Source organism: Malaya genurostris, chromosome 3 (assembly GCF_030247185.1).
Source record: "Malaya genurostris strain Urasoe2022 chromosome 3, Malgen_1.1, whole genome shotgun sequence".
NCBI classification, from domain to species: Eukaryota; Metazoa; Arthropoda; class Insecta; order Diptera; family Culicidae; genus Malaya; species Malaya genurostris.
The window spans coordinates 7,884,070-7,898,891 of NC_080572.1; the positions used below are offsets into that span (position 1 = coordinate 7,884,070).

The window sequence follows — 14,822 nt, forward strand, 5'->3', positions numbered from 1 at the left end:
TTCGAAGTGATGTTACATCCGTTGTCAATTAATACTAATTAAGAGTTCGGATACAGTTCCAGTTTGTATGTAGTGGAGAACCAGAATCTGCAGGAATTGTTTGATCGGAACGTTACCATTGGGGAAGGTAAATTGTTTTTCTACAACAATCCGATGCTATGCGTTGGAAAAATCCGAGAACTGAAGGCAGTGAATCCGAAAATTGAAATCGAAAATGAAGCTCAGCTGGCAGCAAACAACGGAGATAGAGCTGCCTGTGAGATCACTGAGCTGGATACTAGCCTTAAATCGGTGGCAGCCGAAACGGCGATCGTACAGTGGGCTCCCTTCACTCAACTGGCTGACATTCGGCAACTGTTGGGCTATGTCATCTACTACATTGAGGCACCCTTCCAGAATGTAACTTTCTTCGATGGACGGGATGCGTGTAATACCGAAGGCTGGCGGTTAGATGACATCAGCGAGTTCAATACGGAGAACTATACCAGCCGAATTCTGACTCAATTAAAACCGTACACGCAGTATGCATACTACGTGAAAACTTATACACTAGCATCCGAGGGTCTGGGTGGTCAAAGTAAAATCAAGTACTTCACCACTGCACCCGGAACACCGGCCATTGTGAGGGATGTTGAAGTTTCGGTCACCTTGGATACGCTGGTAAGGAGTTGAATCGAAGTTGAATTTGAAAATTTTAATCATTCACGATGTTGCTTTATTTTCAGACAATTAAATGGCGGCCACCGTTGAAAATGAACGGTAAACTACACTACTATGAAGTCTTTGTAGAGTTGAACGCGGATGGTAAAGAGATGTTGAAACAGCGAAACTACTGTAACGAAGGTTTGCCATGGCACAACTGCTTGAAAGCATGTAACAATAAATCTATTCAATTTTCCAGAAATCGATAAGAGCAAAACAGACACGTCGATCGAAACACCGACGCCACTGCCTCCGAAAACATCATACACGGCAGAAATTTGTACCGAGGAGCAATGCAGCAAGTTTTGTATGGCCACGCCGAAAGGGGAGTTGTTTGATCGATCGGAAGCCGAACAACAGATCAGTTTTGAGGATCAGTTGCACAACTACGTATACATCAAGTGAGTGTTCTATGTAGTACTATTTGATCGATGACCTATTTTTTCATTATCCGCAGAAACCCAACACTACGTGGCGATAAGTCTAACCGCCGTAAGCGTAGTCTGGGAATGGCTAATAACAGCTCGATTGTGTTTCCCAACATCACCGACACTGGTACCATCGAAAGCAAAGACCGTCAAACGATGATGGATCCGGGCGAGCAGTTCTATATGACACTGTTCAATACCACAAACCAGACAAACATCGTTCTGCCACTTAATTTCTTCAAACATTATTCACTGTATGTGTTCAAAATCCGAGCCTGTCGTGCTCGCGCGGAGAGCCCAGGAAACAATGTAAAGTTGGTCGATCTGGATCCCGGTTGTGGCAATGAAGTTATCCACAATTTCCGAACCCCGAAGAAAGAGGGTGCCGATGATATACCAATTGATTCAATTCTAGTGGAAGAGCAATCCAATCACACCCAACGGGTGATCAAGGTCCAATGGAGGGAACCTACCAAACCGAACGGTCCAATCGTGTCTTACTCGATTAAATATCAGCGAATGGATGTTGATTCGGTTCAACCGAGCATTCAGTGTGTATCGCATCAGGAGTTCAGTCAAAGTGGATTTTCCTTCCTGTCAAAGTTGGCACCGGGAAACTATAGCATCCGAATTATGGCAACCACCATTGCCGGCGATGGTCCATACTCGTCCCCTAGATATGTTTTTCTCGAGACCGAAGATAGCAGTCGCGTTTGGCTTTGGATGCTATTAGCGTTGATAGTTTTGATTGTGCTGACTTCTCCCGTCGGATTCTACTGGTACAAATGGCATTATCTGCCTATGCAGAACATGCGGCTTATTGCCCAGGTTAATCCAGATTACATCAACGTACTCTACAAAATCGACGAATGGGAAGTCGAACGGGAACACATTATTCAGTTGGAAGAACTCGGCCAGGGTTCGTTCGGTATGGTGTACAAGGGACTTTTGACGCAGCTACGTAATACCAAAGGCAATATACCGTGCGCCATCAAAACGGTAAACGAAAATGCAACCACCAAAGAGCGGGACAGTTTCCTGATCGAGGCGTCCGTAATGAAGCAATTTCATACCCATCACGTGGTCCGGCTGTTGGGTGTGGTTTCGCAGGGCGATCCAACCCTGGTCATAATGGAATTGATGGCGAACGGAGATCTTAAGGGTTACCTGCGCAGACACAGACCGGATTACGAAAATGGTGATGAACCTTCACCGCAGCCGCCAACACTACGGCAAATCTACCAAATGGCCATTGAAATTGCCGACGGAATGGCGTATCTTTCGGCGAAAAAGTTCGTCCACAGGGATTTGGCTGCCCGAAACTGTATGGTGGCAGAGGATTTGACCGTAAAAATCGGTGATTTCGGAATGACGCGTGATATCTACGAGACGGATTATTATCGCAAGGGAACGAAAGGTAAGTTACGAATCGTGCTCATAATTGCAGCTAAAATCGTATTTCACTCTTCGACAGGATTTCTTCCGGTACGGTGGATGTCACCGGAAAGCTTGAAGGATGGCGTTTTCAGTAGCAGTAGTGATGTGTTCAGCTATGGTGTGGTTCTTTGGGAAATGGCCACCCTGGCATCGCAGCCCTATCAGGTTCGTTCATGCATTTATCGGTGCGGAATTTGCATATAATTTAATAACATATTTCGTTTGTCGTTCGGTCGTCTAGGGTCTTACCAACGACCAGGTGCTGCGATATGTGATCGACGGGGGTGTCATGGAGCGACCGGAAAACTGCCCAGACAAGTTGTACGATTTGATGCGACGATGCTGGCAGCATCGCCCGACGGCTCGACCTTCTTTCATCGATATCATCAAAATGCTACTGCCTGATGCCAATGATCGGTTCCATGATGTGTGCTTTTTCAACTCACCGGAATCACAAGAAATGGGAGCACAGCATCAAAGTAGGTTCAGTTTCAAAGTTCACATTAGATGGCGGTGCACCTAACGTATTTTTTGTTTTGTTTTAGTAATCCTGGATGATGTTACTACACCGTTGCACCCGGGTGGAGGCGGGGGCGGCGTCGGCGACGATGAGGACGAAGATGACATGATGGACAAAGACGAGGAAATACGCATCGGTGACATTGGCACCGATGACGAGTACTCGATGGAGATGACCGACAGTCATCTGGTACCAAACAATGGTCCGACTGCCACCATTCGCTCGCCGCACTCGCCACTAAGGTGAGAACAGCACACCCTAGGTAAATGTCAAAAAATATATATTTTTCTATTATTCGAAATTCGGAAGAAGAAACAGTAGTCCAAAGAAAAAAAAAATGTATTCAAAATTCAAAATTCGTTAGCAATGACTCAAAATTTGCTCGCTCTTGTATCCTCCTGAGTATTGACGTGTTCTAATCGCTCATGTTACGCCATCTAACTCGCAATGTGTATATGAATTACTAATGTCATCCCATCTTTTTCCACACGTCACAATCCCTCACCTCTCCAAAATTTTCGGCTATGTAAAACTGATTTGGCTTATACAATTTGGTTATCAAAGATTCCTGCCTGATTAGCGAAATAAATAAAACAAACAAAAAAATACAATAAATCAATTGGATGCCTGTTTCCGCTGTGCAGGTTCCGTCTGGAAACCAACACCTCCATCCAATCGGGCCAACTTGCACGTGGAAACCGAAGCTCATCCCACAATTGAGAATGCTCGAAATAGAAGATATATATTTTTTATTTTAACATTCTGTGCTTTGTGTCGTAGAGATCATTGCATTCATTATTGGTATGCTTTCCTCGTTAGTTGTTATTTCCATTTTCTGTATTGTTATTTAAATTCTATGTTCTCCATTTTCCCTTATTTTAACTAATAATTTTACTGTTCGAATAACATTCATAATAAACCGGCCACTAACGACTTAACGTGTTGGACGAGAAAGGACAAAGTTCACGCGTATCTGTACGGACTGGAATTTTATTTGTGCGCGCAATGAACAGACGATCGTTCGTTTCTAGTATTTATTCTCATCAAACAGACTAGAGCAGTGATTCCCAAACTTTCCCTACTACTGCGGCAGCGAAACGAATCGTCTTAGGCCTGACCATGTGTTGTCGCGCGCTGGTTGGCTGTAGGGACCAGTTTGGGAATCACTGGTCAAGAGCAAAAACCTACTGACCTCCTCTAACGAATTATTGGATGTTGTTTACTGAATTAACAGATATCTCATTACTAAGCCAGTATATAGCGAAAAAGACCGACGAATGTTGTTGGATTAGGTATTAGTTTCTGGTTTGAGAGTATTCTAATTTGCTGATCAAATATGTTTTGGAAGGGTGAGTAGTTTACAAATTTTGAATCGACAAAAAAGCTTCGTACCTTTTTCGATTTATTCACGCGTGTGATTACTGAAGGGAAAGGTGGCATCTCCTTGTGAGCTCCTGTTTATGTTTACCACTATTTACTTGCAATAAATATTGAGATTTTACCCTATTAACTTTATTCGGCTACATTTCACCTTCTCTGTTTATATTTTTTTATTTCATTTCAATACGACAAACACAAATATAAAATCTTTCATTAGAAAATAAGCTTTATTTTTATTTCTAATAGAATCACGTTGTTCTTGGTTTAGTAACAGTTTTTCGATCCAAACGAAGTTATCATCGAGTATTCTGAGTATTACGGAAAATTTATTGTGCGCATAATTTTGTACCACTGCGCACTGTTACCTTATCCTTGCGCACTATTAACAAAACACGACCTTTTTGTGGCTTCTATGTTCGTAAGGAATATAATAATTGTAACCGTTCTTTTGGGGATATTTTAAAGCAAAGTTTTTAGTTTCCGTAGACTTGTTTACGATCTTCAAAAAAGTAATATTTTATTTGCAATACTTCAAAAAACTTAGGTGCGCATTAATCGCCACATCTCCTCTACCTAAACATTTTGTTTTCATTGGATTGTCATCCGACATTTCTAGGCCAGGGTAAGTTATCACCAGCGTAGCTCTTACGAAAATAAAAGATCCATTAGAGGCAGTATTCTAACATGCAAACTTTTTCCAATCACTGGAACTTAATCTTGGAATGTGATTAAACACATCTCGAAAGACAATCCGACTAAACAGAGCTACGTACATTTGCACTTTGCAGCGTCAGTGCAGCTCTTTTTTCCGTCTTACCTATTAGTCCTTATATTGCAAACAAGCACCCACATGCGCTATCGTCTATTTTCTCTCGAGATTTCGTATTCGTATCATACAGTCTTACGAGGCATTGAAACACGGCATTCAAAAGTGTGTTGTTAGACCTATGACAAATCGGAATAGTTTATCGACCGATTTGACTGTGGTTTCTAAAGGCAGACTAAAGTTTGCTTCAGATAGAATTGGAACAAAGACAATTGCCTGTATTTCTGTTATTTATTATTTAATTCAAGCGTAGCGTTTCTTCATGTAGTTCATTCAAATGTAGCGTTTTCTTCATACTTTTAAGAAAAAATAGGGATAAAATTATTCGTCACGGTTTCGAAGGAATTCTCGAATTTTTCCTGTAACACTCATTAGGCGGTGCACACCTTCTTCGTCCATCGTTTTAGCTATCTTATTCCACAAGGTCGTCATCTGATTGATGTCTTCGACAACCTTTTCCTTTGTCTTGAGTCTCCTCTTCATGATTGCCCAGTATTTCTTAATAGGGTGAAACTGGGGGCAGTTGGGTGGGCTAAGGTTTTTCGGAACAAACTGGACCCCTTTCTCTACATACCGTTCTTGAACGACTTTGCTGTAATGACAGCTTGTAAAATCTGGCCAAAACATTACGGGATGGTCGTGGAATCGAATGAAAGGCAAAATTCGTTTTTGGAGACACTCTTTTTGGTATAGTTCCGATGTCATTGTCTTATTTGTAACGAAAACTTTCGTTTTTTTGCCACAGCTGCAAATGCCCTGCTGAATCATAAATTTTCTTGCAAATTTGTCGGCAAAAATAAATTTAAATTTGGCTAAAACATCGCCCCGAGCCGTTGCCAAGTAAAATTTTTGACCTGGGATTTGCCCGAAGTCAGCCTTGACATAGGTTTCATCGTCCATCAGAAGACACCCCTCGAACTTGGTCAGCACCTGGTCATATAGTTTCCGAGCACGAATTTTGACCACACTATTCTGTTTTATGGTCAGATTTGGCTGTTTGCTAGCTCGATACGATTTGCTTTCCTTCCCGGATTCGAGTTCTCCTCACGGCACTATGGGCAGCGCTGAATTTTCTGACCAAATCACGGTCCGACAGATTAGGATTCCTCTTAATCGTCTTCAAAATCTTACCACGCAGATTCCGGTCGACAGTTCCACTCCGACGATTAGTTTGAGGCTTCCGAATCGTTGTCAATGTTTCCTTATACCGTTTGATAACGCACCATACTGTATTTCTGGGCAATTTCATCTGTTTAGCTAGCCTAGATGCAGACCACAATGCACAGTGGTCCGGATCCACAATTTAGGGGGACAAAAACATTTGTGGCTTAGCCTTATACTTTAGAGCTATGATGTCTTCAGAACAAATGATCAGTGAAAGATAAGCCATATTTTGAAGCATATGGTATTAGGGTGGTTCTAATTATTAGGGTGATCCAAAAATTATTTTCCGTATGTGTTGAGATAGAGGACTGCATTCTTCGGCAAAATTGTAGGAAAACTTATATCAAGCAACTTTGCCGAAAACACTATTGTAGTATCTCTAACGGTTTCAGTGTTACAGCTATTTTAATAGAGCAACTTAGGGTGTTCCTAAAAAATCAGATTTTTTGCTCTAGCTTTCTTAATTTTCATTTCTCGATTTTGGTGTCTTTGAATATCTTTTAGAGTTTGTTGAATCCAATTTTTTTCATGACTAGCGCATTCAGGTAGCGTTTTCTGAACCGAAGTTATGAGCAAAACTAGTTCAAAAACAGATCATTTTTAAACTGCTATATCTAACATTGGAGCAAATGAAAAAAAATCGGTTTCTTTCATTTGATAGAAAATACTTTCGAGCATGTTTATAAAAAAAATGGCGGAGGAGATATTTTTTTAAATTTTTTAAATTGTGTTCAAACATTGGGTTTTTTCAGTGAAAAATGCTCTTTCATGTAAGACATTTATTAGCTATACATATTAAAACAAGGTATTGCTGTCTTCTAGCGTGCTACAACTAATTCAGCTGCATAATCGGAAAGATGGAGTACACTCATGTTGGTTGTTACTCTATTCGATAATGCTATTACAGGATCAGACGTTAAAAGAAATCGTTTGAATACATCCTCTAGATTCACTAAACGATTGAAGTTCTGCGGATGGAACTGCTTATACTTGCGAATTGATTTATTTCGTCTCTTTTGCGCTTCCTTACTGTACATACCAATAGGAAGCAAAGCATGTTTTATAATTGCAGTCCCATACACCAGAAGTTTATGCACTGTTGGCGACAGAGCATATCATCCATACAGCTCCACAAAACGAATTCTTGTTTGTTCAGCAAACTCCTGGAAAGCAGGTACCGAAATCTTCACATTGCTGTTTATCAACGTTAAGATTTTAAAAAACCGTTTAAGTATATTTCCATTTAACTCGATGATTCGCGCTACTGTGTTATATTCTTTGAAAAATCTTTGGGCCCAGATACCATCATTCGAGTTGCCGCCTCCAGGTAATGGTTCACCAGTGCCAAACCCTGTCAGCTTGGAGCGAAATCAATCTTCAGTATAGGAACGCCATCACACGGCATCACATTCAACATATCATGTCAATTGTGTGGGTGCACGGTGCTGCTATTTTTGCGCGCAAGAATTTGACATTTCTTTTCCCTACTTCTATGTACGAGATTCGATGAGGACTCACCTGAGGGCACCATGCTCGCAAAAAAGGATGTTGTCAATGATTTATTCTGGGAATGTGAGAGCTGGAGATCTTGTTAATATGATGTCTTTGCCAATACTTAACCCTAGCTGCTCTTTTAATGCCGTTAGTATTTTTGTCTCTTGCTCCTTGACATGCTGATTTTGTCGGGACACGCGCCATGTCGGTTTCTCAATGTGCAAACAATAACTCACTTTTAGCGAAAGTTCCATAGATCGAATCATTGCGTGTAGAGGCGAAATTCCAAACTGATATTTGTTTGGATTATTCTCATTTGTTTCAGTTCTTGAAAAATTCAGAGCTTTTCCTGAGCGCTTGCATATGTACCAAGCTTGGGAGTGTATGCCTGTTATGTCGTTTAACACTTTCGTATCGTTCAGGTAGAACACTAGCTTCGTTGATACAAATGCTTTCCCCAGTACTGTGGGAGAAAGCTCTGCAATTTCTGCATTTACTTTGTCCACTTCCTGCTGTTAGTTCCGTGACGATTTCTTTTAACGTCTGATCCTGTAATAGCATTATCGAATAGAGTAACAACCAACGTGAGTGTACTCCATCTTTCCGATTATGCAGCTGAATTAGTTTTAGCACGCTAGAAGACAGCAATACCTTATTTTAATATGTATAGCTAATAAATGTCTTACATGAAAGAGCATTTTTCACTGAAAAAACCCAATGTTTGAACACAATTTAAAAAAATTAAAAAAATATCTCCTCCGCCATTTTTTTATAAACATGCTCGAAAGTATTTTCTATCAAATGAAAGAAACCGATTTTTTTTTCATTTGCTCCAATGTTAGATATAGCAGTTTAAAAATGATCTGTTTTTGAACTAGTTTTGCTCATAACTTCGGTTCAGAAAACGCTACCTGAATGCGCTAGTCATGAAAAAATTGGTTTCAACAAACTCTAAAAGATATTCAAAGACACCAAAATCGAGAAATGAAAGCTAGAGCAAAAAATCTGATTTTTTTAGGAACACCCTAAGTTGCTCTATTAAAATAGCTGTAACACTAAAACCGTTAGAGATACTACAATAGTGTTTTCGGCAAAGTTGCTTGATATAAGTTTTCCTACAATTTTGCTGAAGGATGCAGTCCTCTATCTCAACACATACGGAAAATAATTTCTGGATCATCCTAATAATTAGAACCACCCTAATACCATATGCTTCAAAATATGGCTTATCTTTCACTGATCATTTATTCTGAAGACATCATAGCTCTAAAGTATAAGGCTAAGCCACAAATGTTTTTGTCCCCCTAAATTATGGATCCGGACCACTGTGCAATGGATTTTCCAAATAACTGTGCACAATTTTTTCCCTTCTTTCGGCTTCCATGTTGATTGTTTACAAAGTACAGTCGATTTGCGGAATGTCAAAAATCATACGTGAAGCTGACAAAATTTCCGACACGTGGGCGCCAAGAACTTCCAAATCCGACCACCAGGAGCGCCACAATATGAGCAAAAGTTTGTTCCAATTCTAAATGAAGCAAGCTTTAATAATAAATTGGTACGCACGAAAAGATCTGTAATTTGTGATTCAATCATGTAGAAAAGTCTATTATTGATTGTTTTACAGTACATGTATTCAAGTGAATTTGAAAAATCATTGAAATAAGGTGAATCACTAAAATCCGCACTTGAATTACAGTGTTTTGAGCACACATACAAAAGTTACAACTGACATATCACAAGTACAAAATTTACAGATCCCCTGGAGCTACGAATTAGTTATGATTTCCAGTGTATGGTTTTCCAACTGATGAATACCTGGCTAGTTTTATATATTCAATGAAACTTTGCTTTTACTGTGCTGAGCGAAGCTCTGGCGCAGTGGACGATTTCATTCTTCGCATCTTCATTCTTCGGGATTTACATGATTAAAACATTTAAAAATTTATTATAAGCCAATATATTTGTTGTATTATAAGTGCTGGAGATGGATTGTACGTTACCTTAATTGTTAAGGGTTACAGTAGCACAAATCAATCTCCAGCATAAACGTACAGCAACTATGAGTCTATCCAGTCTTCTGCAAGTAGGTTAAAGCATCTATAGCTTTGGTTCAAGAACCATATTTCCAAAAAGGAAACTTCTACATTGAAAACCTCTGGTTCGTTGCCTTTAACAAGAATTGTATGACTAATCCACGTGAAATGCCTCGAGCATGTATATTTGTGCTGTCTCAGTTGGTCTGACTATTGATGGCATAGACAGGAAATATGTCTATTGTTCGGAATGTTTACCGCATAACAAACCTTCGCCAAGTGATGACTTCAGAAAGGTTGTATCATATTGCTGCAAAAGTGGTTTACCGCTTATAATCGGCAGTGACATCAATGCTCACCATATCATTTGGGGCAGCACTGATATAAATTCGAGAGGCTCTGATATGGTGGAATTTGTGAGCAGTACAAACCTGCATATTGTTGTGAGATCTGGAAAAGTGAGGAGTTTTTGGACGTAACTCTTTGCTTTGGTAGAATTTCGCACGAGTTGGTAATTGGTTCGTCCCCGATGAGCTCGAACCTTCTTTATATGATCATTAGTATATCTTTTTTGATCCTTTAAATGTTAAATTTGATATTGTCACATATCGTAGTCCCAAATCTACAAACTGGGCGACTAGAATTTATTGGTATCAACCAACAATTGAAACCCCAATTGACTTCGTGTCGACGAGACAAACTCACTCATAGTTTCAGTATATTAAGAGGAACTCTTGGTGGAATGCTGAACTTGTAGTTTTCCCAGTGTTACTGCAGAAAGGGTATGAACATTTCAAACATCACTATCTTTACGTTTCGTCTTAGACTCGTCAGTGCAGAGCAGTTCAAACTGAACTGCTTACTGCATACTTAAACAGTTCAATTTGAGCCGCTAAGCAGACGTAAAGTTATTGCTATTTGCAACACACTTATATAAGCACAGAAGTGCTAAGTCTTTCCTGACGTGCCGAACGAAAACAAGTTTCGACTAATACTGGCCGATGCAGGTTTGGTCATTTAGGGATTAACCTTGGTTATGTGCCCTAGCACAAAATAAGGTTGATCCCTAAATTTCAAACTTGTTTTAGAGAAAATTCTTACTTTTAGTTTGGCGACAGAATATATTCCAAGAGCTTGGCAGGAAATAATTGTTTTTAAATTTCTTTACGTTTCGCCTTTGACTCGTCGGTGCAGTGCAAGACGAAACGTAATGTCGGCCGTTTTCGTTCGGCACGTTAGAATGTCAAATTTATTCCCAAAGGCGGTCGCGACACTTATGAGGAAGCGAAGAGTTTCAGCAATCGACTTTTTTGCTCATCTCTACGGCAAGCAGAGATTAGAACACTGAGTGTCTGTGGGTGTTCTCATAATGGTGTACTATCCCCACTTTAATGGAACCTAGTAGCTGATGGTTTGTTAAGGAAGCTTAATGATCTTTCAATGCGGGGGTTTTGCCGACGATTATCATATACTGATGATCGGTATTAGCATTAACACTCTTTTTTATATATAATGCAGCAAACCCTGCGATCTGTTGAGCAATGGTGTTGTCAGGTTGGATTATCTGTAAATCCGAGAAAAACATCAACGGTGCTTTTCACTCATCGTAGGATAATCACAGGAGCTCGTCAGTTACAGTTCTTCGGTTCAGAGGTTACTGTGGTTGATCAAGTAAAATACGTCGGGGTTATTCTTGATTCAAAACTGAATTGGTCTGCTCATATTGACTTCAAGATTAAAAGAGCTTACATAACTTTCGACCAATGCAGACGAGCTTTTGGAAAATCATGAGGACTCCAATCCAGAGACATTCATTGGATCTAACAATAGTTGTGTGTTGGACCAATTTTAGCATATGGATGGGTTGTATGGTGACAGAAAGGAGAAGTGGCGACAGTTCAGTCAAAGTTATGTCATCTCCAAAGGATGGTCCTAATGGCTATGACAGGAGCATTCACGACACCTCCTATTCTAGAGGCGCTACTATGCATTTAATAACATAGTATAGTAACACTATAGATTATGCTACTAGTCACATTCGCTTGTGCTCTCGAATAGTTACTTGGATTGAATATTTACTCGGTCCTGGAGCCCTAACTCTCACGTGTGCAGCTTTCCTTTCAAAACATTCAGTGTGTGAAACCCTCTTCGTGAGAAATGGTTGTCTGGTTATTTAGAACGACAACTTGACGAACACATGGTTTGTTATACGGACGGTTCTCTGTTGAGACTAGAACAGTCTCGCTAACTTGATAGATACTGTACTGTGTTCCAAGCAGAAATCTACGCAATTTTAAAAGGTCGGCACTTCAACAGAGAGTATGTGGTGAACGAATTTATTTTTCTTCTGGCCGTCAGGCAGCTTTAAAGGGTCTGACTGGACATCGCAATCTCAACTATCACATGACTACTATTCAATGTGCTGAGTATTATTCGTGTTATTTGTGTGAATGCGATTACGGTACTTCATGTCATCTGATATGTAACTGTACCGCATTGACGCAACTACGTATCCGGGTTTTTGGTTGTTCATACATGGTTGAATCTGTGTATGGGCAACCTAAATAAAAGGATATTCTATCGTTTCTCATCCAATGTGACGAAGAGTCAGAGGGGTTCATCGTTCTTCCTGGAGTAAATGAATTAAAGATTGTTTATCATCCCTAATGGGATGTCGAGCTAACTTCTGCTCATACATATTACGAATCGTTCTACATTCCTCCGAGAATGCAGAACGATGTTGCTTTTGTAAAATCTCGGAATTATCTTCGGGGATTGTGGTTTTATTAAATGTGCATTTTGGCACCTTCAGGTCGTTCAGCATGCTTTCGGGGATGCAGAATTTGCTTTTTTTATTTGTGCTGTTTGCCCACTTCACTATTCCTTTCCATGTTCCTTTCACTTTCCTTCCCATCAGGAAAATGATGAGAAACCAAAAACTAGGGGAACATGCCACTTGAGTCAATTAACTCTGATTCTCGATTTGATTTTCTCATTTTATAGACTCAATAAATTGTGCCCAATTGATATTCGCATATTCATCGAACATTTGACAGAGAGTTAGACCTTGTGATGAAGCAGTGGTATTTTAATAAGCAATAAGAATCAATATTGAAGACATCATTTCATTATTTTTGACAGAACCTGCATTCGTTCTCGTGTACATAAATATGTTGTTTCAGCAAGCTAAATTTTGATCAAACTATACAAGGAAGAAATCCGCTGCTGCTGTCATGATTAAAATACCATGCGACCAATTATTTCAACTTCTCATGAAGTCATGATAATTGTTCATGGTTTTATTATAAGAAGGATTCAAATTATGAGCAATAAATCTTCTCCCATGAAAATAAATCGTTGTCAAAAAATGCGTCATTTGAGGAATGCATTTCATTCAAAATGTATTGATGTAATGGGAAGGCAAACAGCAGATATTGAAAAACAAGGAAGACAAAAGGCAGATATCAGGGTGGCAAGCGACCGGGAAAATCGGGAAGCCGGGAAAAAGTCGGGAATTTGATTTCAGCGGGAAAAACCGGGAAAAAGTCGGGAATTTTAGTGAAAAACCGGGAAAAATATTACTAGCTCACCTATGAGTAACAGTTGTTAGCAAATTGATTTTTTTTTAAAGATTGAAAAGTAGGAGCCAATACCCAATTTTGCGTTTGAGCAAAATGTTCAGTACAGGTGTTGAAACAACTTGGAAATTGGGCCAACACCCCATGTCTCATCCAACGATCTTTAGAGGCTATTCCATAGTAGAATCACAAGAACGTTGATATTGATGTAGATGAAGGTGAATTGAATTTAGTTTGAGCTTTTGGAACTTCAATAGAGTAATGATTTAAATTATATACGGCTATATCTATATTTCCCAAAACAATTTCAGGGTTTACATTCGATAGTATTCTAGTCGATTAGTTCTAAGCTGGTAGAATATATAACTAATTGCACTAATCATTACTTAATTTGAAACCCTAAATGTTATTGATTGATCTTCTAGAATCAGATCAATTGTATAAATATTTACCATAGAAATAGGTGTTTTAAAAGAGCAAGTCGTGGCAGCCAAACGGTTTTGCGAAATCTTAGGTATACGTACATCTAATGATTTTAAAATCAATTGTATTATATGAAAATTTCAAATTTTTTGTCTGACAGGACTGTTAATAATTGGTTTTATGGTTTTCATCACAATCACAGCATGATAATTCATCTGAGGGTATCGTTCATTGAACAGATGTGCTTACAAGCGACATAATTTAAACACTATATGTCCATATAACAATTTATTGTACCATGGCTGAAGCCTTGGCAATGACGATATTATGTTAGATTCGTTGTGCCATCATCAGTGTTGGTGATTGTCGATAATTTGGCAGAAAGCGGCTCGATATTTCTCTACATTGTATACAGCATTTTCAATCTGGTAGAAGATGTTACAAGAAAAAAAAGAATTTTACATGTGGCTCAAACCTTTAAACGATATAATTCATAACTACTTGATTTTTCAAATGACGCAATATTCCACGCGCACAAAATTTTACACGCTCCGACTGTAAATTGCACTCGGCTACTAATTTCCGCAGTATGCATTTATGTGTATCAATTATTCAACGAGCACATATGTGTCTCTGTGGTGCAGTCGATTAAGCAATGTGCTTTGTGATCAAATGTTTCTAGGTTCAAGCCCGCTGTTGCTATCGATCTTTTGTTTTTTTTTTAATTTCATTCGAGTTCAAGCCATGTAGTTTTCAAATCACACAATTTTACATGTTCTTTAATATAAATTTGTGTGAAATACGACGCTCCAGTTATGTGCATCTTATAAGTTG

The 14,822-nt window shown here is 39.3% G+C and overlaps 1 protein-coding gene across 7 annotated transcripts in view; it reads left to right on the forward strand.

Moving 5' to 3' along the window:
- LOC131439296 (insulin-like receptor) overlaps window positions 1-14,822 on the forward strand; it is a 224,667-nt gene that overhangs the window by 202,533 nt on the left and 7,312 nt on the right. For 6 of the 7 annotated variants that reach the window (XM_058610147.1, XM_058610148.1, XM_058610150.1 and 3 more), the window contains 7 exons: window positions 57-660; window positions 726-843; window positions 902-1,103; window positions 1,160-2,547; window positions 2,605-2,732; window positions 2,809-3,046; window positions 3,113-3,329. In XM_058610147.1, the coding sequence (XP_058466130.1) occupies window positions 57-660; window positions 726-843; window positions 902-1,103; window positions 1,160-2,547; window positions 2,605-2,732; window positions 2,809-3,046; window positions 3,113-3,329 (2,895 nt within the window). Of the gene's footprint in view, window positions 1-56; window positions 661-725; window positions 844-901; window positions 1,104-1,159; window positions 2,548-2,604; window positions 2,733-2,808; window positions 3,047-3,112; window positions 3,350-14,822 lie in introns of all 7 variants that reach the window. The other variant, XM_058610154.1, reaches the window with a different exon arrangement.